This window comes from Platichthys flesus, chromosome 11 (assembly GCF_949316205.1).
Source record: "Platichthys flesus chromosome 11, fPlaFle2.1, whole genome shotgun sequence".
In the NCBI taxonomy this organism is placed as follows: domain Eukaryota; kingdom Metazoa; phylum Chordata; class Actinopteri; order Pleuronectiformes; family Pleuronectidae; genus Platichthys; species Platichthys flesus.
The window spans coordinates 8,601,867-8,626,615 of NC_084955.1; the positions used below are offsets into that span (position 1 = coordinate 8,601,867).

Sequence of the window (24,749 nt, forward strand, 5' to 3'; positions counted from 1 at the left end):
TTTTCGAAGCATTTGCGTAGAAACCGGTAGGCGTAAAGCCGTTTGTTTTCTCGGGCTGGCAGTGTCTCCTACGGGGCAGCTACTGCTCATGTAGCCAATGTAACTCTGGGTTTAGGCTCCCGTGCAGCACATCTGGCCTCATGTCATCAGGTCTCTGAACTGAAATCATCCCGCGTGAAAGTCTCCGCTGTCACCGTGAGCACCGTTACAAGGCTAACATGTGTAAGGAAGTATTGGATCAAAGATTATAGTAATAAAAAAAAAACATTTTATTTAAACAAAATTGTTGGTTATGACAAATAAAGTTTCAAGCATGATTTGTTATAAAATATCTACAACATTCTGCTTCTTCTCTGCAAACACAAAAGTTATACAAGTTTCAAATTACAAGCCAGGGTGACTAGATCACTTTCTATATTTGTACACAGGCACACAGGGTCAGTTTACCACCTCACCACCAAACACATCAGCATTAATGGTTCTTTGCCTACAAATTGTCCCGACCTGAAACTCTCCACACCGTGGGAACACGACAAATTAAGAAGTATATTTTGCAATAAAGATGTTTGAACAGATGCCTTATACAATGACAACACTGCTATCTGGGGTATGTGATGTTTGAATACATGGTACATCCAGCAATGTTCTCTACATTAGCAGAGCAAGGAACTGTAAAACATTGAAAGAAAAGACAATACAGTAAGAAAAGGACCAGGAGCACAGAAAAGCAAAGAGGTATTGAAATAAAAACACTAACCACAAAAAAGTAGTTATGAAAACTTGTGTATATACATACAGTACAAGTCTTGACAAAGCATTTCAGATTGATGTTTACTGGATTAGTTGAAATATTTCCCATTGCAGCAGCTGGTGAAGGCTGTGAATATAGAATACTTGACTGCTTTCATTTACTTTGTAATCTTCCTGAACACAGACCTGAGCACATGTGCATATCAAATGTACAGGTGAGCATTTATGCATTTCCAGACATGTATTACAAATATGACCTGCTCCAATCTGGCAAATAACTCAGAGGCCTAACTGTAACAAAATTGAATGCAATGCATCTCCAGCCGTGGATCGGATGGTCATTAACCTGTCGGCAGATTTAAAAAAAAAAATCCAGATCAATTTTACCCGGAGTGCTAGTCATGCTTTCAACTTCAGAAATCTACAGGTGGAGAGGTGGCGACAGACAGACAATACTAAAGTAGGTGGACGTTGAAAACGGGAATCCATTTCCACTTCATTTCTTCTGTTTAGATGGAGGTCTAAAGAGAGAGAGAAGAGCATGTTAGAAATACATGAAACATTGCAGGAACTGAGGGTCTCAACCTGTCGCAACAACTAGACTATAGGAACATTCGTGGGAAGGGAAACTGCTTAACCTCAGCACAATGGCCATGTTGTTCCAAATTCACCATATCAATGCGTTATCCACTATGTCCTGATTTAAAAATCCTACACGGGTCTGCCATTTGTCCTGCACTGCAGGTCTTCCCAAGCATACTGTACAACTGCAGAAAATCAATTTCAGGTAGGACACCGATTCAAAGGACGGACAAAGATATTTGCAGGAAAAAAAAGATGAATTCAAAACCATCATGTCAACCCAGCTGGATTAAGGGCCTTTAGTTCTATGTATTTTTTTTTATCTGACGCTATGCATATACAATTGAACTGACATCCCTGGTGTTCTCACTCCTACCTCCAGATCTAATGTGCAGGACTAAATCATTTAGATAAACTACCTATACAAATTGTCAAGTGGGTACTAACGCAAATTTAATATTTGGGTGCCTAGAAGAGTGAAATACTTATAATAAACTTAAATATGTATGAAGACTAACAATTAAACTCTGAACCTGTAACTGAGGAGGTCATAGCAGATTTTCATAGGGTTAAACACCATGTTTAAGAGCAAAAATATTTGGCAATATTATCCAATAATTTCAGGAACAGGACAAAATTATTAACTACAACAGACAGATGGGGATATTACATAGGGAACAGTAATCAGGTTGGTATTTTTTTTTTTACACAATCAGTGTGTGACTCTGAGAGGAGGGGTGGTAAGTTGGCGTACCTGTAGATGCCCACCACCACAGCATGGTCTCTCTCATAGGGCTCCAGTGTGAGCTGCTCCTGTGGTTTCATGTTCTCAGAGCTCATCTTCTTCACCTCTGAGGCAAACACTGCCTCTGGAGCTGCTGTCGAGTCTATACAGTTGGCCTGTAGTAAGAAATAAACAGTCCACAGTTGACAAACAAACTCAGAACACTTGTACATGAATTTATACTATCAGCCGAGGGCTGTGTCTACTGATTTCTTTACCAGATTAATCGTTTTCAGACACCAGTCCCCCAAAAAAATAGTCTAGACATTTTTCAGTCACCAAATTAGAGAACGCAGTAACCAGGACCTAACATTAACTCTGTTGTGATATTGTGGTTGTGTTTACAGCATGTCAACACTGGCATTGACCCTTATCACCAAAATCTCATTGTCTCTCTAAATCGAAATCTGCGTTTTCTGCTATATACAGATGCTTTCTCTATTCCATCTGCATCTGTTGCATTCTAGAAACGTCATCGACCCACCAACCTGCAAGTCTTTCCTGCTGTATTCTAACATTGGCCCGTTGAAATTTTATGAGAAGCTGTGTAAAATATCTTTAGTATCTGACTCAAACATTTGTGCTCTCACGTATGGACTCTGAGAAAAATCTCAGTGAAAAGAACCGTATGTGACATTTACGTTTATTTGATACCAAACTGTGTGGAACAGAGTATGAAGTTTCTGTGACAATGCGCATTGTTTCTCATTTAGTGACTTTGTTTTCTTGAACTGTGTACCTGGAGCAAACTGAGTTAAGAGACCATCTGAAAATATATTACTTCATCCGGCAGATAAATAGATTAACTTCTGATTGTCCTAACCGTGATTTCATAAACATATCAGGCGTTATCTGTTAAATAATGAATTTAACACATGCTAACTGGAGGGTGGACTTAATGTGCTGAACGATGGAGAGCTTCGATCTGGCAGGGTAGTCATAGCTGTACCTTGATGGAGATAACGAAGTGTCCTCCGTTCTTGAGGAAGTTGTGAGCATTCAAAGCTACAATCCTTGTCTGGTCCGGCTGGGCAACATCAGCGAAAATCACATCTACCATGCCTAAAGAGAGAACAGAGAGAGCATGAGTTTGTCTATAAACAGCATCACTTTCTGGTGGCTGCATTCACTCTTCACTTTCCATTGTGAATAAGCAGATGTATGAAGCCACATGACAAGTTCATGTGTGAATTATGTAAGTCATTCAGTACAGAAAATGCTATTCCAACACTTCATGGCCGTGGATTTAGTAAGAACACTGCTGTGCTTGGTGATGTAAAGGCCAACTCAACTTTTCTGTTTAGGTTAAGAAATTCTCAGAAGATCAAACTCATTTCAAAATGTAATTCTTATGTAATTCGTGTTATTAGGTCAACTGTATCAATTGTATCATTAAAAAAGTATTTGTGAAGCAAACAATAAAACTGATTAAACAGTTTACAGCAAAGGCTTCTGAGGTAACATAGTTAAAAAAACATTTGATTTACTAGACATCACCTTGTCGAGCGTACACACTTCAAATACAAGACAGGTCACCTTTATTGCTTTTTTTTTTTAACATAACAGACTGTCAGTAGAGTAAACTGAAGCTGCTAGTGTCACCAACTTATGTAAACAAATGAGCTGTCATACATGAATATGTGCACGTGTGACAGGATCATGTAAAACCCCAAATACCATTTCACTGTTTTTACTAAAATCATCGTTATATTTATCACAGAAGTATTTTTAATACCTGCATGGTAAATAAAACCCTCATCAGTTTGCTTTTTGCACGTTTCAAGAGATAATGAAAAACTTTTTCGTACCCCTCAAAACATACAATAATAACAATATTGTGAAAGAGCGGTGTAAAGATGAACATAGCGGTCTCAAGTCTCATTCAGCAACCTGAGTGTATCTGATGTCTCACTCTGCTCAACCAATTTAAATCATCTTGGAGTGTAGTTGTAACAGATTAACTTTCAGAACCCTAGTGAGGTTCTGATGTCTGAAAGTAATTACCAACAAAGACTTTCCTCTGCTGTGACATAAGTCAGTCTTCCTCTAATTTAAAATCGAGGGCTCACAGACTGAACTAAGGGAACACACTGTCGTTCCCTTAGTTCACTCTGTCGTGGCGACGTCACGACAAATAATCCTGTGGCTCAGGGATACCTACCAACTAACATGCGGTATTTGTGTGGGTGCCGAGCATCTTCGATGATCGGAATGATGTTGGTGCGTTTCTTTGCAACATTGAGCAGGTCACGACCTGATCGGTGGGAAAACTCCACAGCGTAGACTAGTCCTTCCTGTAATACACAAGGCAAACGTGAACAATGTAACCAAAAGCTTTTATGCTCCTACACTAGAAAATATAATCATGACATTCACACTAGTTTCAGCTTAATGACAAAATAGCTTTAACTGGGCTTTCCTCTTTATCTTCACTCTCTATAGTTACATCCACTTTTAATTATGTGAAAACTGTAAAGTGTAATAATGGACTGGTGTTGTATTATAGTACAAACGTTTGTATGTTGTCTAGCTTTGTCGTACTACTCTGTACTGATTAGGCCATTTTACTTTATCATCCACTGAGCATAGAGTACTCACCGGTCCAACAATGTCAGAAACGTGGGACACTGTGGTGCCAGAGGCTGCTCCCAGGTACATGACCTTTGATCCAGGCTTGATATGGATCTGGTCGACTCCTCCTAAGATGGCTGCTGCCAGCTTGGAGCGGAATGGATTCCAGGCTCTGTACTCGATCTTCGTCTCTCCTTCCTGAAACAGAAGGAATCTGAGCGTTACAGTCGTAGACATTGACAGATATTGTATCCATTTTTTAAGTCAGTTTTAATGCATTGCAGCGGAGATAGGCTATTAAGAATCTAACACATCTATCACATTACTGCAACTACTATGCTGCTGTCAATCAAAACCTTACCTCAACACTGATCCTCTTCTCTCCGTACACAGACTCTCCCACAACCATGTTCCTGGTCACCAGAGCATCTTCCTTCCCTCTGCTGATAAACACACCTGAGTGGGCACACAGACACTTACAGTCAGTGTCTATCGTATCACAAAATCACTTGTTGGTTTTTCTTTTCAGACAGAAAGCAATTCCGCAAACAGAAATGGGACAAGGTAGAGTTAGGCATTAATTTCTACTACAATATCAATTCCCACAAAAGGAATAAAGGCCAGTGAACCTGATCTCAGCCTGGAAGTTGGCAACTAAACACCTAATCCAAGCAACAGCAGGGCCACAGCTTTCACAGTAGGCATCCCAAATAATAATATCTAAAAGGTTTAATACAAACCTTCATGTCTGTGTGGCTCAACCAAGGCCTTCCTCCCTGCTCCAAAGCCCCCTCGGCCACCTCTCCCTCCTCTTGGGGCACCTCTTCCACCGCCTCTCCCCCGAAATCCACCACCTTCCGGGGACCTGAAGCTTCCTGAAAAACAGACATGCAAGTCGAGAACGTCAGATCAATATTTGTTGAGATCATAGTGATAGCCTGCGAGACAAAGCTTTTTCATTTCTGTCTGAGGTACACACCAACTTTACACACGTGTTCTCTAAAGCTTAACAAATCTTAAATCACTGAGGAAGCTGCTTATACACCACATTTAATACCATAATAACTATAACAATGTGCATAATGTGATAACACACGATAATGTTTAAAACCACGCCTCACCTCTACCTCCTCTGAATCCCCCTCGTCCTCCTCGGTCACCGAATCCTCCACGGTCGCCGAATCCACCTCTGCCTCCACGTCCTCCTCTACCTCCTCGATCACCACCACGAGGACTGAACCCTGGGGAGGAAAACACAGCCAGCAGAAAGATGTTAGCGGAGTTTGCACATCAGGAAGTTATTTTGGGAGCATACGCCTGAACCCGACGGCGCTACTGTTCACCTATTTAAACTAGCATGTGGGGACTGCCACAAAAACAGATCACGTAAAAACTGATGGTCTTTTTGTTTCTTACATTGCTCGTTGGTTAAGAGGGAAGTTAAGGCAAATCAAGATGAAGTGAAATGTTCGTTGGTCATGTAGCAAAATACATCTTCCAAAAACCCTGTCTTTCCCCTCTATGCTTTGATCATCTTCTTAAATTTATTGCAGACACCTTAATTTTCCTGACTTATTATGGACATTGCTGTTGATGAATTAAAATAAGTTTACAAGTGTTCCACTTGGTAGCTCTGTTAATGTATTTCTAGCGGCGTCCCTGGTCTGTTGTAGCATTATTATTTCCCGATTGTAATCAATAAAGGGCCTCTCTATAAATAAAAGGACTTAACTCCAAGTTACCATGCAACACTGAAGTATGGGAATCTTGAGACATCGTTCTCTGCCACTTTTAGCTATATTCCACTCACAGGAGTAAAGTTGCTGCTGTGCCCTTTTAAATACAGATGTGAAATCTTAGGTTTCCAGTCCACTGAGTAGGATCAGTGTGTGGCATGTGCTGACATCTTGTGGTGACATTACATACTGCAATCGACTTAATAAAATTAATACATTTCAGGACTTTCGGAGCCAACTTTGTGATTGTTTGGTTTGTGATTTCTGGGCTTATGTATAGAATTGGCAGACATGTGAAAGGCTCATTCGAGACTAATGAAAACAAATGTTCTCGGTTTTGGGTGATCTTACTCAACTCCTGAAACCTCGACCAGCATTCTGAATGCTAAACACTGGATGAGAGCTGTGCTGTATAATGGGGGGTTTCAGCATTGCTTTTTGAGTCTAAATTATTTCATTAAGGTCGGTTGTTTGACCAAAGATAGAGCCTGACGTTATCTCCACCAAGAGGAAAGTGGGTCAGTTAGAGTTTCCTCCTCTGCTTGTAAACAACTCAGAAAGTTGTGAGGAATCTGCTCCATCCATGGAGGTCGATGATAGTGGCACTGTATGAATGGAAACAACTCTGCTGTAAATTACACAGGGTCATCAAGACTAGAAAAGTGCTGTTCATACAGGCCATTAACCAGTAAACTCTGGAACAGCACGACGCCAAACCAGAGTAGTGGTACTGGGGGTCAAAATACTACTAATGTACCTATGACACATGCACAGACTACCAGCAGGAGGTCGGATATTTAATGTGGAGGCCACTCTTTTAAAAAGGTGGCACGGTGTGTAGGACTAAAATGTACACAGATTACCACGTGAACCGACACACGTGGCCCCCTGACGCCATTTAAAAAGCTCAGGGTCCGCATTGCTCCGCTTTATATCAGGTGGCGGTTTGTTTTAGACCGATCGGTGCGGTTTAACACGATTTTCACTAGTTTGTGTGAACACCACGTGGGACCACGGCCCCACGATTCTTCCGGGGTCCTCCGCCTCGTGTACACACGACGCCTCTCGCCGTGTCAGCGGGTAGATCACAGACCGGGCGGAAACGGCTCTGCTCCAGGCTTACGTTAGTGGGACAGTGACTCGTCCAAAGCCTCGTATTGGATAACTACGGGGGAACACACGAGGTGACTCCATGTTGCGCGCTCCGGTTGTGTCGCACTAACCGTGTTGGGTGAAACTCAACACGTGTGCTTGACGTGTCGCTGATTCACGGCAACTCGTTACTTCAACTCGACGACCACCATATTTTACATCACATGTGACCGAGCTAACGAGATAAAGTTCCCCCGGCGGCCGCTTCATTCACATGCGGGCGGCTCGGCGAGGTTCAGGCAGCAGCGTGGCGGTGTAGGCCGCACGGACACAACTTCTGAACGAGGACGCGGGGCGGCAAATCGCGACAGGACGAGAACATAATAAATCCTGACATGTTTGTACTGTACCTGGCCTCATGTTTAAGATGTGACGGGTTGAACCAGCGCTGTTCACTCAACTCTTCTGTCTTCGGACTCCGACTCGCTCTGATCACACTCGCTGAGCTTATGAGAAGGACCACATGTGCGGGGCTCTGCCTCTGCTGCTGTTATTAGGGTAGAGCAAACAACCCAGCTACACTGTACCGCCACCTTCTGGACTGGAGTGCAACTCTTATTCACTTGTTCTGCAAATGAATATCCAAAATGCTGTAAACTGTAAAACACAACGCTGCCCTCCACAGACAATAACAAGATTCATTATAGTGATCCGAATCTTCATGATCATCATGATTTTCTAAATATTACAATACAAACAAACCAAACTACACTTGGCTCACAAACACAGACAATTACAAAATGTCAAACAATCTTACATTTGTGATAACAGCAATTCTTTATAAAGTATAAAGCATACGGAATTGTGAAGGCGATATATCTAAATCCTGAGTTGAATTTCTTTATTACAGACACTAATAGACCCCACACTGACCCAAACACTGTCCCACTGCTCATCTGTGATGTCTGCATTCAGTTTCTTTTCCCATTATTGCTTCAAATGAAGGGTACCACTATTACCATACTTTTTTATAGCATAATATAAAAAAAAGAAACACTATGATTTAAGAATAGTGTTGTCCCCCTCCCGACAATATCCTTTATTAGAAAATAATGGGTTAAAAAACGGTTTACATTTTTGTATACTATAGTATAACCTGGCTTAAGGACATTAATGTGGTTCCATCAAATTTGTTCCGCTGAAGAAATGTTTACATTGCTCTACCAGTAAATGTGACTCTTTTGATATAGCAGGTTAACATAAGTGTTCGGAGCTTTAGAAACAGCCTTACCTCTGAAAATGATCTTCACTTTATTTGCATTAGTTCTTACAAGATAAATAAAACAGCTAAACTGGTTAATATATTAAAAGAAAAGTAAATACAATAATGTCAAACAATACATTCAAGGATGCAAGTGCAACACACGAGGAAGTGTAAAACCAAAGTGACAAGTGTAAACTGTATGGGAATAGGTGTAGTTATTGCACATTTTCCAGAGATAAACAGATATTCAGGGGATTGTTGGATGTGAATTGTGTTAAGAAGCCTGATGGCCTGGTGATAAAAACTGATGAATCCACATTCAAATCAAGTTTTATTTTGTCACAAATTTAATTTCCCTCGAGCCCTAAGCACCCAAGTTTCCACTGAAGGACGACATGACAGCGGATATTCTCAAGCCCGAACGAGCAGCACCAAATCTCCTGAAGAAGGTCAAGGCCGCGCCTTGATGTTCCTTATCTCAGAGCAAACAAGAAGGCTGCAGAATCCAAACACAGGAAACTGTTGGGGCTTTGACCAGCTCTATCCACCACGTGGCCCATACAATTACCAGTAGCTCAGCTGAATAAGCTAATAAATGATCAAATGTGTGGATGCTCTTCTGGAATCAGAATTAAGGTTTGTTGCCAAGTAGGTTTTCACATACAAAGAATGAGGAATATGGTGTTGTGTGTCTGTGTTTGTGTAAGTAGAAATAAAAGTCTGGCCTGAAGGCAGCTTTAGATAGTGTGATACAGCTTTGTGGGTCACATTCAAACAGGATACAAGACAAATGGGAGTAAATCTCTGATACATGAGATTTCAAGTAAGAGATCATGCACACACACCCTCCATTGATTTGGGGATTCTTCTTTGAATGGCACAGGCATAAACAATGGGACACCATAGGGTAGTGTAAATAGCCCAGTTATAATTAACATCATAATATGTCGTTCAAAACTTTGGGTCAGGGATAGTCCCTCTTTGTTTGCAATTGATGGAGTAACCTGGAAGAGAGGCAAAACAAGCAGAACCAGAGAGAATGCAGGAAGCCCTAAAAAAAGCTGACATTGGGTTTTAAGATATCTGTAGAAAAAAACAATTATGTAAAAGAACTGAATGTCATGCTTTACTTCTTTATGTGCATCCAATTGAAAAAAGTAAAAGTTAAAATCTTGACTGCACATTTTGGTGAAGCAAAAAAAAAATAGTTTCATGATGAAAAGGGAATAAATTCAAGTGGTCCTATTCAGGAAGTTTGTTTGGTGTTGACCAGGGACACAGGCAAGGACTTACAGAAAGATGATATCTCAAGATAAGATCATGAGTGTGTACACGTAGGGAAGTAGAATCACTCTGAACTGCAATTTAATTCCAAACCTGAGGGGGGCGGTGTTGTATCTCCAAGCTGACGGACACCAACACCCAGAGGAAGAAGGAGTAGACACGTCACGCATCGCATATTCGAAAAATAATGGAAAAGATAACCACTGAGAGATTAACATTCCATAAAGAGAGAAGGGGCTTGTTATCTCCTTATCAGCGGGGTTTTAGGAAAAGGAGAGGAACAATGGAGCCAGTCATCTGTTTAGGGCAAGAAATAAGGAAAGCTCAAGTTAATAAAGAGTTTATAATGACAGTGTTCTTTGACATCGAGAAGGCGTATGACATGGTATGGAAAGAGGGTTTAATGATTAAACATGACTAATTGAGAATAACAGGAGGAGCTTTTAATTGGATAAACTTTTTGTTCGATAAATATATCCAGGTCAAGATTGGAATAACAACAAGGTATAAGGTAGATAACGGAACGCCTCAGGGTAGTGTGATCGACCCAATACTTGTTTCCATTATGAGTAATGATGTGTACTCAGACATAAGTTCTGATATAGTAAAAACATTATTTGCTTATAATTGGGCATTATGGATTAACTTTAAATTAATCCTAAGAGAAGATACAAATGCGATCAGGATGGTAGAGAAATGATCATATGCATTGAGATTTAGGTTTTCAGTGGAAAAAACTAAAGAAATGATCTTTTAAGAGGCTGGTTTAGAAATGTATGGGGAACAATTTGAGCAGGTAAGCACGTTCCGATATCTTACTTGGACACAAAGCTGACCTTGAATGTTCATATAATTTAAGATAAGAAAAAATGCAAAATAGTTCGGAATGCAATGAGATGTCACAGAGGGTCTGAATGGTGAACCAGTAGAAGAGCTTTGATGAATATATATATAAATATATATTTCTAATTAGATCCGTTATTGACCATGTAAGTGTGGTATACAGGTCAGCAGCAAAACTTTTGCCAAATAAACTAGAAAGAATAAAAAATCAGGCAGTGCGACTTTGCTGTGGGGCTATTAAAACCTCCCCAAATATAGCTGTCCAAGTGGAGATTGGAGAAAAGCCATTGGACCTCAGATACCAACAGCTAATTCTAAACAACTGGTCGAACCTACAGGGACACAAAGAAGAAGAACACGCAACTTTAAGGACCCTTAGACCATGCTTGGAAGTTGGAAAAGTCCAGACAGAGTGCTAGGTATGGACAGAAAGTAAAATGGCAAAAGAGATGATGATACATGATAATATATAAAGTGCAACAGGTCCTTATCCTGCGACACCAACATGGTTATTTCCCGTTTATCCTTAGACTTTTATATGCACAAACAAATTAAGAGAGATAAAGGAAAAGGAAATGGGGCAGACATAGTCGAGGGAAGAATAAGGACTACAAACAATACTCTGGTCCCAACAGATTGTCAAAGAAGCCCAAACATGTAAAAAATTGGATTTGCTTTGGTTATCCCAGAGTTAAATATGATTATAAAGGAAATAACAACGGATCACATGACAGTATATAAAGTTGAGATGTGGCCAAGAGGGCATTACGGTGGACAGAGCAAAACAAGTTAAAAGAGGTTATGGTATGTTCAGACTCACTCTCAGCATTGGTATTAATACAGTCCATGTGATCCCACTGCAGAGCAGATATTCTGAATGAAATATATGAAACACTATATAGATTACATCACAGACAGACTGAAGTCAGATTCATGTGGATCTGAGCTCAAAGCAGGATTGAGTTTAATGAAATGGCAGATTCACTCACTAAACAATCAATAAAACAGTAAAGAATTATGGAGGTAGCTTTGAGAAAGGCCAAAACAATAATAAATAGTAGCATCATGACTGACTGGCAAAAACAATGGGGTGAGGGAAGAAAAGGACGCCATGTATATCCAAAAAGCGAAAGGTGGGAGGAATGAATACAATAGAGTTAAACACTGGAGAACAAACAGTTATATCAAGGCTAAGAATAGGACACAGATGATAAATCAAATCAAATCAAAGTTTATTGTCACATGCACCAATGACAGCGTCATCGTGGCAGTGAAATTCTTATGACATGGCAGGCAAACATCTACGCAGTAGGCGACTTTACAAAATGAAAAAAAACTGTTAAAATTTTTTTACTATGTAACATAACATATAACATAACATTATAACATATAACATATAACACAGTCAAGTGAATATTAAATTAAGTAATATGAATGTATGTATAACATATAACATAGTCAAATTAAAGTCAGAGTTAAATGAAGCAGCAGTTTACAGGGTGAAGGAGTGGGGAATATTAAATAAAATAATATGAATATATGTATAAAATATAACATAGTGAAATAAATTCAAATGAAGCAACAGTTTTCAGGTTGAAGAAGTGGGGAATATTAAATTAGATAAGTATATGTGAAGTAAGTGTATTTGTATGATTCAGGGAGCAAAATGTACATGGTGACTGTTCAGAGGATAGAAAAAAAAAACATGCTATCTAACATAACATATAACATCACATCGTAAAAAATAACGTAGTCAAGTGAAGCAGTAGTTTACAGGGTGAATGGAATATTAAATTAAATAATATGAATATGAATATATGTATACATATAACATAGTCAAGTCAAAGTCAAATGAAGCAGCAGTATACAGGGTGAAGGAGTGGGTAATATTAAATTAAATTAAATAATATGAATATGGGTATTACATAGGCAGATAAAAGTCCAAATGAAGCAGCAGTTTACAGGGTGAAGAAGTGGGGAATATTAAATAAAATGAATATATGTGGAGTAAGTGTATTTGTATGAGTGTGGGAGCAGAATGTACATGGTGACTGTTAAGGGGGTCAGTGTTGATGGTTCAGAAGCCTGATGGCCTGGGTTGTGAGCTGTTTGTGAGTCTGGTAGTCTGTGCTCGGATGCTCCGGTAACGTCTGTTCAGACGGCAACGGTGTGAGAAGTCCACAGCCTGGATGGCTGTGGTCCTTGATGATCTTCCGTGCTTTTCTCAGACATCTTGTATTGTAGATGAGTTGCACGGAAGGGAGATGGCAGCCGATGATGCGCTCCGCTGTCTTCACCACCCTCTGCAGGGCCTTGCGATCAGCAGCGGAGCAGCTACCAAACCAGGCAGTAGTGCAGCTTGAGAGGATGCACTCAATGGTGCACCTGACTAAACAAAACAATGCATTTCATGGAGAAGCATTCATCAGGAGCATTCATCAGTGTGAATGGGGTTTAGGGGAAGAAAACTGTGGAACATGTCATCTTTCACTGTCTGAAATATAACACAGTGAGGACAACTATAAAGAGCTGAGGAAATGTGGGGTGGAAGAGTTAACAAGTAGAATCTGTTTGTCAAATGCACAACAATATCATTAAGCAGTCGCTGGCAATGAAATGCTTGAGTCACAGGCTCTCTTCTAGCAATGCTCAAGTAATTACAACCAATTTCTTTTTATAGAAATAGTATAAAATAGAATAAAATAGAATATCAACATTTAAAATAGAAAATAAAAAATATATATCTAAATATATATATTGAAGTGTGAAGTATTATTTGAATTATTAAACGAAACTGGTTTCATGAAGAGGATTTAAGTTGTGTTTTTCTTGTTTTCTATTTTATATAATTTTTCTATTTATGTATTTCCAATGACCAGCACTCCGGCATAGTAGGTGGCGGTACTGCCCCTTTAACGTAAGGTGCAAGCCGTCATTAAACAACAAAAAGAAGAAGAAGAAGAAGAAGAAGTAGACACGTCACTGGGGAGGCAAGATGGCGAGCGCCTATGAGAGCTTTAACTTGTAAGTGTAAACAGCATGTGAACAACACAGCGCTTCATTTGTTGTGTTATTCCCTCCGTCTCAGAGAGGAGGCAGAGAGCCGTGTCCGTGAGCTCGTCCCCCGGACAGGCTACCGACACAGCAGCTAACCGGCTACATCCAGCCCGGGCTGCTGCTAACCCCGCTGCTAACACCTCCATTACGACACGTCTGCTCTGCTAATGGTGCCTCCTCACACACCTGTTCTTCAACAGTGACTCTAAAGTCCTGTGGCGCTGCGGTTCAGGATGTGAGACGCTGATCGTCCTGTAACTTTAGCTCCAACCCTCAGCGGTTTCCTGTGTCTGCTCGGTGTCTTCTGCCTCCACCTGTCTCCGAGCCTCACACACCGGCTCCGTATTGATTCGTAGTATCTTTAGAACTCAAACAGGAGGATTCCACCTCCCTGCTCCGGCTGCTGTTTGTTTATACCTGTTCTCTGTCTCACCAGGCGCACCACACCAGAGAAGTTTTACATCGAGGCTTGCGATGACGGCTCAGTGGATGTCCTGGCGATCGACAGGGTGTCGACTGAGATGACTCTCACAGGTGAGCGTTCACTTTACTTTATCCTACATGTAACAAAGTGTAGGATAAGTTTTCATTGATTTATTGCAAAAACACCTCAAATAAAAACCCGAACTCCCTCATTTACCTCAGTTTCCATTTGTGTGACCCTTTGTGGTGGTCAGGGGCTTCTTGTTTGTTTTAATTATTCTAGAGATGTTTCTAGAGCTGCGGTTGAAAAGTAGAACAAATCTCCTTTAATTTCCTTGATTGAAAATCATCAAAACGTAACGGGAGGGACTTTCTCTGGAGTGTGCCTTTCACTCCTGAACAACACAATAGGAGATTCTCCTCTCAGACATGTTCAACGCGGAACTCTCTGGAGTGGTGAGGTGGGGAATGAGCAGCAGACAGAGACAGGAAATAATGTATACATTCTGCCACAAAAAGCTCTCTTGACATCCTTGTTGTTGTCTTCTACATCCTTGGCTCTTCTTTTTCATTTATCCTTTATTTTATTTTATTTATTTGCATTTGCCACATGTTAGAAACATCACCAGCACACAATCTTGCTCGCAGCGGATCTCCTGCTGTGTTCTCATATCGGCTCCTTTTGACTTTCACATACTTTTTACTAGGGGGCTGGTTGGAGAAACTCAGCAGAAAGTCTGCAGGCTCTCACTCAGATATTTGCATTGACACATAAAGCACCTCCAGAGAATGTCCGGAGGTTCTCTGGAGTTCAGTGCTTGTTTTTAAGCAACTTTACTGTCCCTAAGTTTCTTCACTACAAGGTTCTGTCTTTCCCTGAGTGTCTTCACTCTGTATGACGTAGCCTGAGAGGATATATATATATATATATATATATATATATATATATATATATAAATACTTCTGTGTAGGAGAGATTTTAGTTTTCAAATTTTTACTTCAATTTGTTTTTATGGGCTATTGAGTGCAGTTGGACAAAATGGCAAATGTATCAACTAAAAATTTAATTATAGAAATTGACAGGAGCGGAATGTCTTTTAAGTCCCTGCTTCAAACTGAGTAAGATAATGCTGATCAAATATAAAACAAACTGAAACTAACCACTGTTATGTCCTTAGTCAGGAGGGACATCCCTGTCTCAGCTGAGACCAGACCATTATGTGGAGTCATGGGGACTGTACGTCTGGTGGCAGGTAAGTTCAGTTTGTAGTGCAGGAGGATTATGATCCACCCGGTCCTGGAATATATGGAAACTATCACCTAATGGTGAAGAAATGTGTTGTGCGTTCTCATTTCCACCCAACTGTTTTTGTCAGGCATGTACCTGGTTGTCATCACAAAGAAGCAGAAGGTGGGAGATTTGCTGGGTCATGCTGTGTGGAAGGCTCTGGACTTTGAAATCATCTCTTATAAGAAGACAATACTACACCTTACAGACAACCAGGTAGCTTCTAATGTTTGATAATAATACGTATTTTGATCTTAACTTACTGTCAGAAGCATCTTTCAAATTGTCTTCCTGCTGACAGGGGGCCTAAAGATGTTACATTGGTGAGTCCACAATCCAGAGACACTGGATCTGAGCACCTTTTGTATAAGTGTTGAACTCACATGTACCCAAAGCTAAAAGCATCTGATCTGTCACACCTCACCCTAGTTATTATTAAAAGTACACAGAAATTATTATTGCTTTATAAAGCTATGGTTATGTCTTACTCACTGCATCCCATAGAATTACATTTATTTTGCAGAGTGGCTAATGGAAAGGAAGGTGATTCTTTCATTAATTTTAAGAAGATACTGCACAAGGTGCCTTACTGCAATTTTTTTTTAATTACCAAGTACTTTGTGACAAATAAATAACTGAACAATATACTTTATACAGCTTCACAGCTTCACACATAAAACAAGCACAGCTATTACTGTCAAATGTGTGCAGGCTGAAGGCATAGGTGGGCGTGCTGTGTCCTCGTGCTCTAACCCTAACCCCCTCACGCCCTTCCAAATATTGTTATTTCTGGTTTCCAAAAACTAAGATGGTGCTTGACAAAATACCAAACTCACAGCTTCAAACCGACATTTCCTAAACCAATGGATGAAATTACAGAGGTTCTATTCTTTGTTTACCACTCAAGCCACCACTTACCAGGGCAAAGGAGAAAATGTGGTGCACAAAAGCTGTGAGTGTCCAGACTGCAGGCTGCAGCTTGTCCTACTGACTGGAGTCAACACTACTGTTTGTATCTTGTTTCAGATGCAAGACAACAAGGCTTTCCTGTCCATGATCAACAATGTCCTTCATACAGACAGCTTCTACTTTGCAACCGACTATGACCTGACCCACAGTCTGCAGCGCCTGGCCAACACCAGCCCTGAATTTCAGGAGATGAGCCTTCTGGAGAGGGTTAGAAATAACTTTATACACCTTTTTATATATTGGTCCATCTCACAAATGATAGAAACAAAGTTAAATTAACAAGTAGTTGAATAATAATTTGATATTTGAGATGTTAACTGATTCCATCTCTTCTAATACGTCTCTTAGTACAATTTATTTTATCCAAAGGAAACAGCCTTCTATGCCTCTGTACTTGTCCCTATGTTGATGTTTGCCAACTGTCCATGTTACAGGCAGACCAGCGTTTCGTCTGGAATGGCCACCTGTTGAGGGAATTCCTTGCTCAGCCAGAGGTAAGACAGAATGAATGTTCTCTTTCATAGCATCAGGTTTACTTCACACTATTGGGCTTGTTCCCTGAGTATTCTCAGTAATACTTCTTTCTGGAACTTAAGGATAAGGATCAGGATAAAAATAATCCTCTTGTAGTCTTTGTTCAAACAGCCCTTTTAAAGTAATAGTCATAATAAAATACTTTTCCCTTGGCTACGTCAAAGAATATAGAGGCACCAGAAGTCTACAGCAGTTAGCTGATCATTGAAACATTGTTTCATCTTGACTTAAACCGTCATTCAGCTATTATTCTAGAAAGTGAGATATCCATATCTTTGTTGATTATAAAGCAAGGCTGGTTTCTATAGGACCACTTGGATCAAGCCTCCAACCTTTGAGGATTTGGTTTTTCCAAGTGTTAACCTGAAATGTGTAAACACTCTAATAGAGACATCTTTTTGATGTCTCTATTAGTCTTTTGCTCAACCTCAACCCGAATCTATTCAGCTTTTAATCTTCTCATATCTGTGTACATCTTGCACATGCTGTGCATCAGTATATTTCTTGCTACAAGACTTGCTAACACTGCCCTGAGGATGGCCTCTAAATTGTTTGGTGGAGGGAAATAGCTGTCATTCAAGATAAACCTGTCCACCAGTATATGACTCTCCCTGTAAAAAATTGAGACATGTTACTTGTGTAACCCTGGCTCTGTAAGTGGCCTCTTTCCAGTGTTGCAACTTGTGTTATGGACTATGTGCTTGAGGGAAAGTAAAGGGGGTATTATTAGTATATTTTCTTAGAGCCATTGTGGCATTAGTGCCTTCAAATGTTATTCAGAAGAGTTGCACATAGTATTTGAATTGAAATGAATGATAATGACTACAAGAGTAAAGCATATAATCATTTAACACTGCTCTAATCTTACAGTTACACAAGTTTGTGTATCCCGTTGTCCATGGCTGTATCCTTTTGTTGGCTGACTGCCAGAGTCTATTCCCATCCTCATAAAATGTATGAGGTGAGCATTTAGGTGAAGGAGTTTGAGACTTTTCCTTTCTCACCATTTTATCAGAGTGAAACATTAAATTAATCGTCTAGTTAATTGAAGATTGTATTGCTTTATATTTTACATTTGTAACCTTTAAAATGTTTTGACTTTGTTTTTAACTTGACCAGGATGAGTAACCGGTGGCTATTAATTATACTACAGTCTACAGTACAGCCTAAAATGTTACTGTATATTGAGAATTGTATTTAATAGTGATTCATAAAGATAGACATTTTTTAAATTTTAAATCAGATATTTGTTGTTTATATCATGTTTTTTTTTTACATGTATAGCAGTGACTCGTTTCTATTTTATGTCAACTCTGTTGGTTCCTTAACACATTCTTTTAACTAGTTATCATCATGAAGTCGAGCTGCATCAATGGAAAGACGTTTGAGTGGAGTATAATCTCCAGGAGGAGCTGTTTCAGAGCTGGTGTTCGCTACTATGTCCGAGGTAATACTGCTGATGATGAAGGAAAAACAATTCATGCGTTTGATGAAAAATTATACTACTCCGAGTGCTGAAAACAAGGATTCACTTGACCAGTCTCACTTTTGAATACGAGTACAACTTATGTTCATTATAAAAGCTCCATATGAGAGGGAGCAGATAACACGTCTAGGTTACTTTAGGTCCTGTCAGATTTGTTTATCTTATTGAGAGAGTAGACTCTTCTGAATCTAAATTTTAAGAAAATGATGACATCATTTCATATTAGTTTCATGTGAATAGGCGGTGAACAAACATTTAAGTGAATTTCATGCATATCTATGCTATGCAGGCTCATGTGCTGGACATTAAGTCAAAGATGACAAGATTGTCTCTGCAATGGTGGGACATTGATCCTTTACAATGTAGAACTTTTTTAAAGGGTCTCTGTATTTTTGTCTGCAGGCATCGATTCTGAAGGCCACGCTGCTAACTATGTAGAAACGGAGCAGATTGTGCAGTTCAACAGTGCCAAGGCCTCATTTGTTCAGGTGAGTCAGATACTCAAGTCAATAATGCTGCTGTAACGACACAGTGAAGTCTGCTGTTCAGTCTCACCATTAGGAAGAAGTGAAAGATCATTAAGGAGGAACAGTAAGTGAAGAATTCTCACTGCTGAGGTTTCTCCTTATGTTTTAAACCCAACACTTTAAAAACTATATCATTAACAACTACAGCATTATTATTATTATTAGCATAATCAATTCGAGCAGATCTGAAGTTTGTGGCCATTTTGTGCGTTTATTTCCCCCGTCAATGTGCAGATGCTGCTTTGACTTTGCTGTGCAGATCATTGCACTCAGTCCACATTCTTGTTGTGGTCCCTGGTCATTCCCACATTGAATTGTGCTCCATTAGAAAGAAGACAGTGATATGAAACTCTGACAGTATTCCTACTCTGGATTGTGGCTTAAATGTTTTGTATATTCTCTTATGGAGGGATGAATGAAAGCTGGATTATAGTATCTTGACGTATTGTTCCCCTTTTCCTCACAGACAAGAGGCTCCATCCCCTTCTACTGGTCTCAAAGGCCCAACCTCAAGTACAAGCCAAAACCACAGATCAACAAAACAGTCAACCATGTAAGCTGCACTACAAAACAAGGCCGCCATCATTGTGCTTGTAATTTTTCTTTGTCTCATGCAGTTTCTATTCTCTCTGTAGTTGGATGCATTCCAGAGACACTTTGACTCACAGATCATTCTCTATGGAAGACAAGTCATTTTGAACTTGGTAAGACGTGTAAAAAGATACATTTCACTCTTCTACTGCTTTCATTTTATGCGACCAATTTATCAGTTAGATATTGGTTCCTTATTTTAAAATCCATTATATTATCCTGGATTAAAAATAACATTCAGGGGAAAGAATGCGATAACAAAAACACATGTTTTTATGGTTGTTTGCATAATTTTTCCATATAGAAACACTTAATTTGTTATGATTTTTTCAGATCAACCAAAAGGGCTCAGAAAAGCCATTGGAGCTGGCCTTTGATAAGATGGTGACCAGTTTGGGAAATGGCATGATCAAGTAAGATTACCATTACTTACATCACTTTTCATCTCATCTATGGCTGCATTCCTTTAGGGCCTCTGGTTTATTCTACCTCAAGTTTGATTGAGGTTGCTGTATTTTCAGTGAGTGCTCACTTTTCTGCAGGTACATCGCGTTTGACTTCCATAAGGAGTGCAGTCGGATGAGGTGGCACCGCCTGCAGCTCTTATTGGACATGGTAGCTGACATGCAGGATGAATTTGGGTCAGTGTGTATTTTGCATTGTTTGTGAAATGATATGCTGAAGGGAAAACATCAATACATTAATTGTAGAGTAGCAGTGCAACATTTAAGATTTATAGTAGTTATTCTAACAGCCAACAACATTTTACATCAGTTTTAGAACAGATGCACTGCAACATTGTAGGTTATTACAGTATAGTAGCATATTCAGCAATAGACAGTTCACATATGGAAAGGAGGTTTATTCTTCCTCAGGAGTTGTGTCTAATGTTATCTAAACTTGTGTGGATCAGATCACTTCCATGTGCAGCGCCTTCTTAATTACACTTCACTCACACATTGACAGCACAGACATCATGGGCATTTCGTTTTCATTGTCCTTGCCCACGACACTTTGACACACAGACTGGAGGAGCCGGGGATCAAACGGTTTACCTTCCGCTTTGGGGACGACCCGCTCTACGTCCTGATTACAGCAGTCGCATTTAACAACAGATCTAATGTTGTGCATCTGGCTTCAGGTATTTCCTGGTGGATGCAGATGGGAAGGTGCAGCTGAGTCAGGAGGGGATCTTTCGGAGCAACTGCATGGACTGTCTGGACCGCACCAATGTCATCCAGAGCCTTTTGGCCCGAAAGTCACTGCAATCACAGCTACAGGTAGGAGCCAATCATGCAAGTTGTGAACTAAATGATAAAGAGCACTGAACAAGGTGGAGCAGTAGCTGTGCTCTCCTTACAGTCATGTCGGATACAATGATTCCAGTTTTGACATGCTGTATCACAAAAAAAGTCTCTGACCACTACTTATCCACAAATTCTTTGTATTTGTTAAGTGTGGACGTTATTTGGCCAGAATAATTAGAAATCACAAATATTTCAATGATAAGTTGTATTTAAACTAAATTAATCTGCTTGACAAAATAATTGCACATTGTTTGTATATTCATTCTCAAATAATAACTTGACATCATGAATACAAAGTTGGGTGGGTAGGTTTGGATTTTGCCTGGATTCTGCTCACATAATACAGTTTGTTCTGTTGGAATCTTCATTACTCTGAACAGATCAAAACCCCAGGTAAATAAAGATTAAGTGTTATATTAATTAAAACTGGGGCAGAAAATAGGGAGGTTTTGTACTAAGATGACACATTACCTGTAGCTTTTAGCGTAATAGCCTTTTGACAGATGAGTCACTAGGTTGACATTGGATGTTTGTGCCTGCAGAAAATGGGAGTCCTGAACATTGGCCAGAAGATTGAGCAGCAGATGGACTTTGAGAAGTTCTACAAGAATGGTGGGCTCCAGTAGTGTCCTTTTTAATTCAGTCATGTGGCACAGCTACATTTAAAGTCATATATTAACATGATGTACTTCTGTTGATTCTCTTTCTGGTTTGTATTTTGTCCCTGTCTGTGCTCGTGCAGCCTGGGCAGACAATGCTGATGCCTGTGCTAAGCAGTATGCTGGTACTGGTGCCCTGAAGACAGACTTCACCAGGTGAGTTTTCACACAGCTGACATCCAGTTAAACACATGATCATTGCTTAAAAATGACATAGAAATCATCTTGATTTTGGTTAGATTGTCTACATATCACAAACATACATGTGCAAAGTTTTACTCTGGTTGTATTCTGGTTATTCTCAACTGTCCCTTAGTTCCATCCTCAGAAACAATTATAATAATTTCACCTTTCATACAATCTCCCTTTATTATCATTCAACATTGGTTTCGACCACCTTTCACTTGACAGGGGCAAAATTGCAGTGAGAAGTTGGAATACATTTCACATGTAAAAAGTGTATACTCTGGGGAGCACGAATTGGCTCAACAAGCTTCATTTCAGATACCTGGTTCAGATGAATCCTCTGGGGACTGTGGAGAGTTTCTATGAGGTGTTGACACATTGATCTTTCAGGACGGGGAAGAGAACTCAGTGGGGCCTGCTGATGGACGGCTGGAACTCCATGATTCGATATTACAAGAACAACTTCTCTGATGGTTTCAGACAGGTGGGTCCAAAGCCTCATAGATGTGAGTGCTACAGTATATATTTGTGGATAGTGATTTGTATTTTACAGTAAAATAAATACAATTAATGTATTAGTATTAGGGGCATCATATCCTTTGATTTTAGTAAAATGTTAGTGTAATTTGAACCACACCTGGATGGGGCTGTTCCATGGATAAGGTTGAAATATCAAGCATCAATGCAGGAATGAGTAACTGGTGAAACAGTAGGAGACGGTTTGTCTTTTTTTTATATTACAGGACTCCATTGATCTGTTCCTGGGGAACTATGCTGCAGAGGAAGCTGATCGGACCACCCCACTGCGGGACCCCAAAGACTGGAAGTTTTTGACGGTAAGATAAGCTCAGGAAGTTGGACAGACCAACCTTTTTTTCCCAATATGTTTATTGTTAACCTGTTTTTCTCCTTCTGTAGTTGCCCATCGTCATGGTGGTAGCGTTCTCCATGTGCATCATCTGCCTGCTAATGGCTGGTAAGAAAAACTGGTTAACAGACATTTTTTTTATACATTTTTTTTTTTTATCCTCTTATAAGTATTTTGGTTACTTTATCCAGTATTTGATGAATGCAAATGTAGTTTTTGATTCTTCCACTGACTCTGTGACCTGCCGTCCCTCCTCAGGGGACACGTGGACTGAGACTCTGGCCTACGTTCTGTTCTGGGGATCAGCCAGCGTGGTGACGGGTGGCCTCATCCTCTTCAATGGACGTGACTTTGTAGATGCTCCCAAGCTGGTCCAGAAGGAGAAGCTGGACTGAATGTGTGTGTGTGGAAAGCAGCTAGGCCCTGGCGAGCTCACCGCCTCATCCACCAGCTCGTCATCACTTTACCCCCAGCATCAGCAGACCTGGAGCCTTTACTAAGAGAGGGGGGAGTGGAGGAGGGCGGTGGGCAGCGGGGCAGGCCTCATGTGCGATGATGATGGTGGAAAGAAAGAGACTGGGAGTGCATGAGCCGGCTGCTGTCCACACTGTAGCGATAACCATGTGGACAGGACTGTCTGTCCACACGTTTTACTGGACACTGAACCTCTGGTGTTAATTGTTCTTGATTTCAGAAGATTGTGGTGGGACCCATGTTAAATTCCATGTTTGTCCTCCTGCATTCCTAATGGATGCTTGGGATCAGATTCACAACAGAAGCTGTGATATCACAGCACAGTTTTAAATGATTTAGTGTTTCTACTGTTGATTTTCATTTAGTGTTTTTACGTTTGTCATTGACAATATGTTCCTGTCCATTTGCAGTTACTACGTCCCAGGTTACACGTTGCCTGCATTTCCAGAACAGTAACGGGTCAATAAGGTGTCCAAAGGCTGGAAGAATTCGTCCTGGGTTGTTTGTTTTGTTTTCGATTTTTTTATGTTTTCACCTGTTGCGTGTTAAAAATGTCATCAACACACCCACTCGATTGCGGTGAGGATATCGAGCTGTTTATGACATCGCCTCCTCCAAGTGCATGTCTGAAATTAATTTAACACAGCCAGTGGACATTCTTATCTAAATTCTGACTGTCGAATTCTGGTTCTTTATATATCAGCCTCGTGCAAGAACATATTTTTTTTGTGAGGGACTCATGGTTGTTTTTTCAGCATTTACCATTTTCTTTTTGTTGTAAGATTTCCTGAGCTATGGTCCAGATCTGTCAAACATTTTCTGACTCGACATCTGACTTGAAATCTTAAAGCCTTAAACTGAATGAATTGTGGGGGGGGGTTTAGGTATTTTACTGTATTTAACTCAAATAAAATATATAGAAATGAAATAAATGAATAAAGATGAATATTGTGATCCTCATCACAGCTGCCGAATTAATGAGGTTTCTTTTTTTATCAAATCCACATCTAGGTTAAACTAGGTGTTTGAGGGTCTGTTCTCTCTCCAGTGTCATCCTCTGTGGTACCTGATTGTTGCATCACCTTCATGGACACATGTAAATCTGCCTGAAGATAGAGAGACTGCCATTTTGGGAGGAAATACCGGTTCAGCCCACTTCCGTCCTCTGAGGGTTCCACTTCAATGTAGGATTTAACGCCTGAGTTGGGACAGTGTATTGTAGTCCATCTGAAAGAGAACTCCTTTATTGATAACAGGTTGTTATATTTATGTAATGTAGCTTATGATTTTATGATAAGACACTATACACAATAAACAATACCTTTAGCATATACTCTACTGTAAGCCACAGGTATGCCATAGCACTACTAAACGTCAGCCAAAGGTGGCTCGAATTAGTTTTGTGTTATTTTTCTCCTTTCACCACATGGGCCACCGTAGGTTCACATCCAGATTACACCTTGCCTGAAGCACC

At 40.1% G+C, this 24,749-nt stretch overlaps 2 protein-coding genes across 2 annotated transcripts; one reads left to right on the forward strand and one right to left on the reverse strand.

The window, feature by feature from the left end:
• Positions 1–256: 256 nt before the first annotated feature.
• On the reverse strand, positions 257–8,075 carry fbl (fibrillarin). Its single transcript, XM_062400217.1, has 9 exons — positions 7,926–8,075; positions 5,809–5,928; positions 5,428–5,562; positions 5,049–5,143; positions 4,715–4,885; positions 4,278–4,410; positions 3,066–3,178; positions 2,087–2,232; positions 257–1,271 (listed from the first exon to the last, which is right to left on the reverse strand). Exons 1-9 carry the CDS (start codon positions 7,933–7,935, stop codon positions 1,247–1,249), a joined length of 948 nt encoding a protein of 315 aa, XP_062256201.1. The 5' UTR covers positions 7,936–8,075; the 3' UTR covers positions 257–1,246.
• Positions 8,076–13,805: 5,730 nt separating this feature from the next.
• On the forward strand, positions 13,806–24,235 carry sacm1lb (SAC1 like phosphatidylinositide phosphatase b). The gene is made up of 20 exons (XM_062399313.1): positions 13,806–13,930; positions 14,400–14,497; positions 15,565–15,639; positions 15,763–15,890; positions 16,701–16,850; positions 17,078–17,137; positions 18,048–18,081; positions 18,523–18,624; positions 19,066–19,151; positions 19,657–19,743; positions 19,826–19,894; positions 20,115–20,194; positions 20,324–20,422; positions 20,923–21,061; positions 21,631–21,700; positions 21,831–21,903; positions 22,324–22,417; positions 22,677–22,769; positions 22,852–22,909; positions 23,060–24,235. The coding sequence occupies exons 1-20, from the start codon at positions 13,902–13,904 to the stop codon at positions 23,194–23,196; spliced, it is 1,761 nt and encodes a 586-aa protein (XP_062255297.1). The 5' UTR covers positions 13,806–13,901; the 3' UTR covers positions 23,197–24,235.
• The last annotated feature ends 514 nt before the right edge of the window (positions 24,236–24,749 follow it).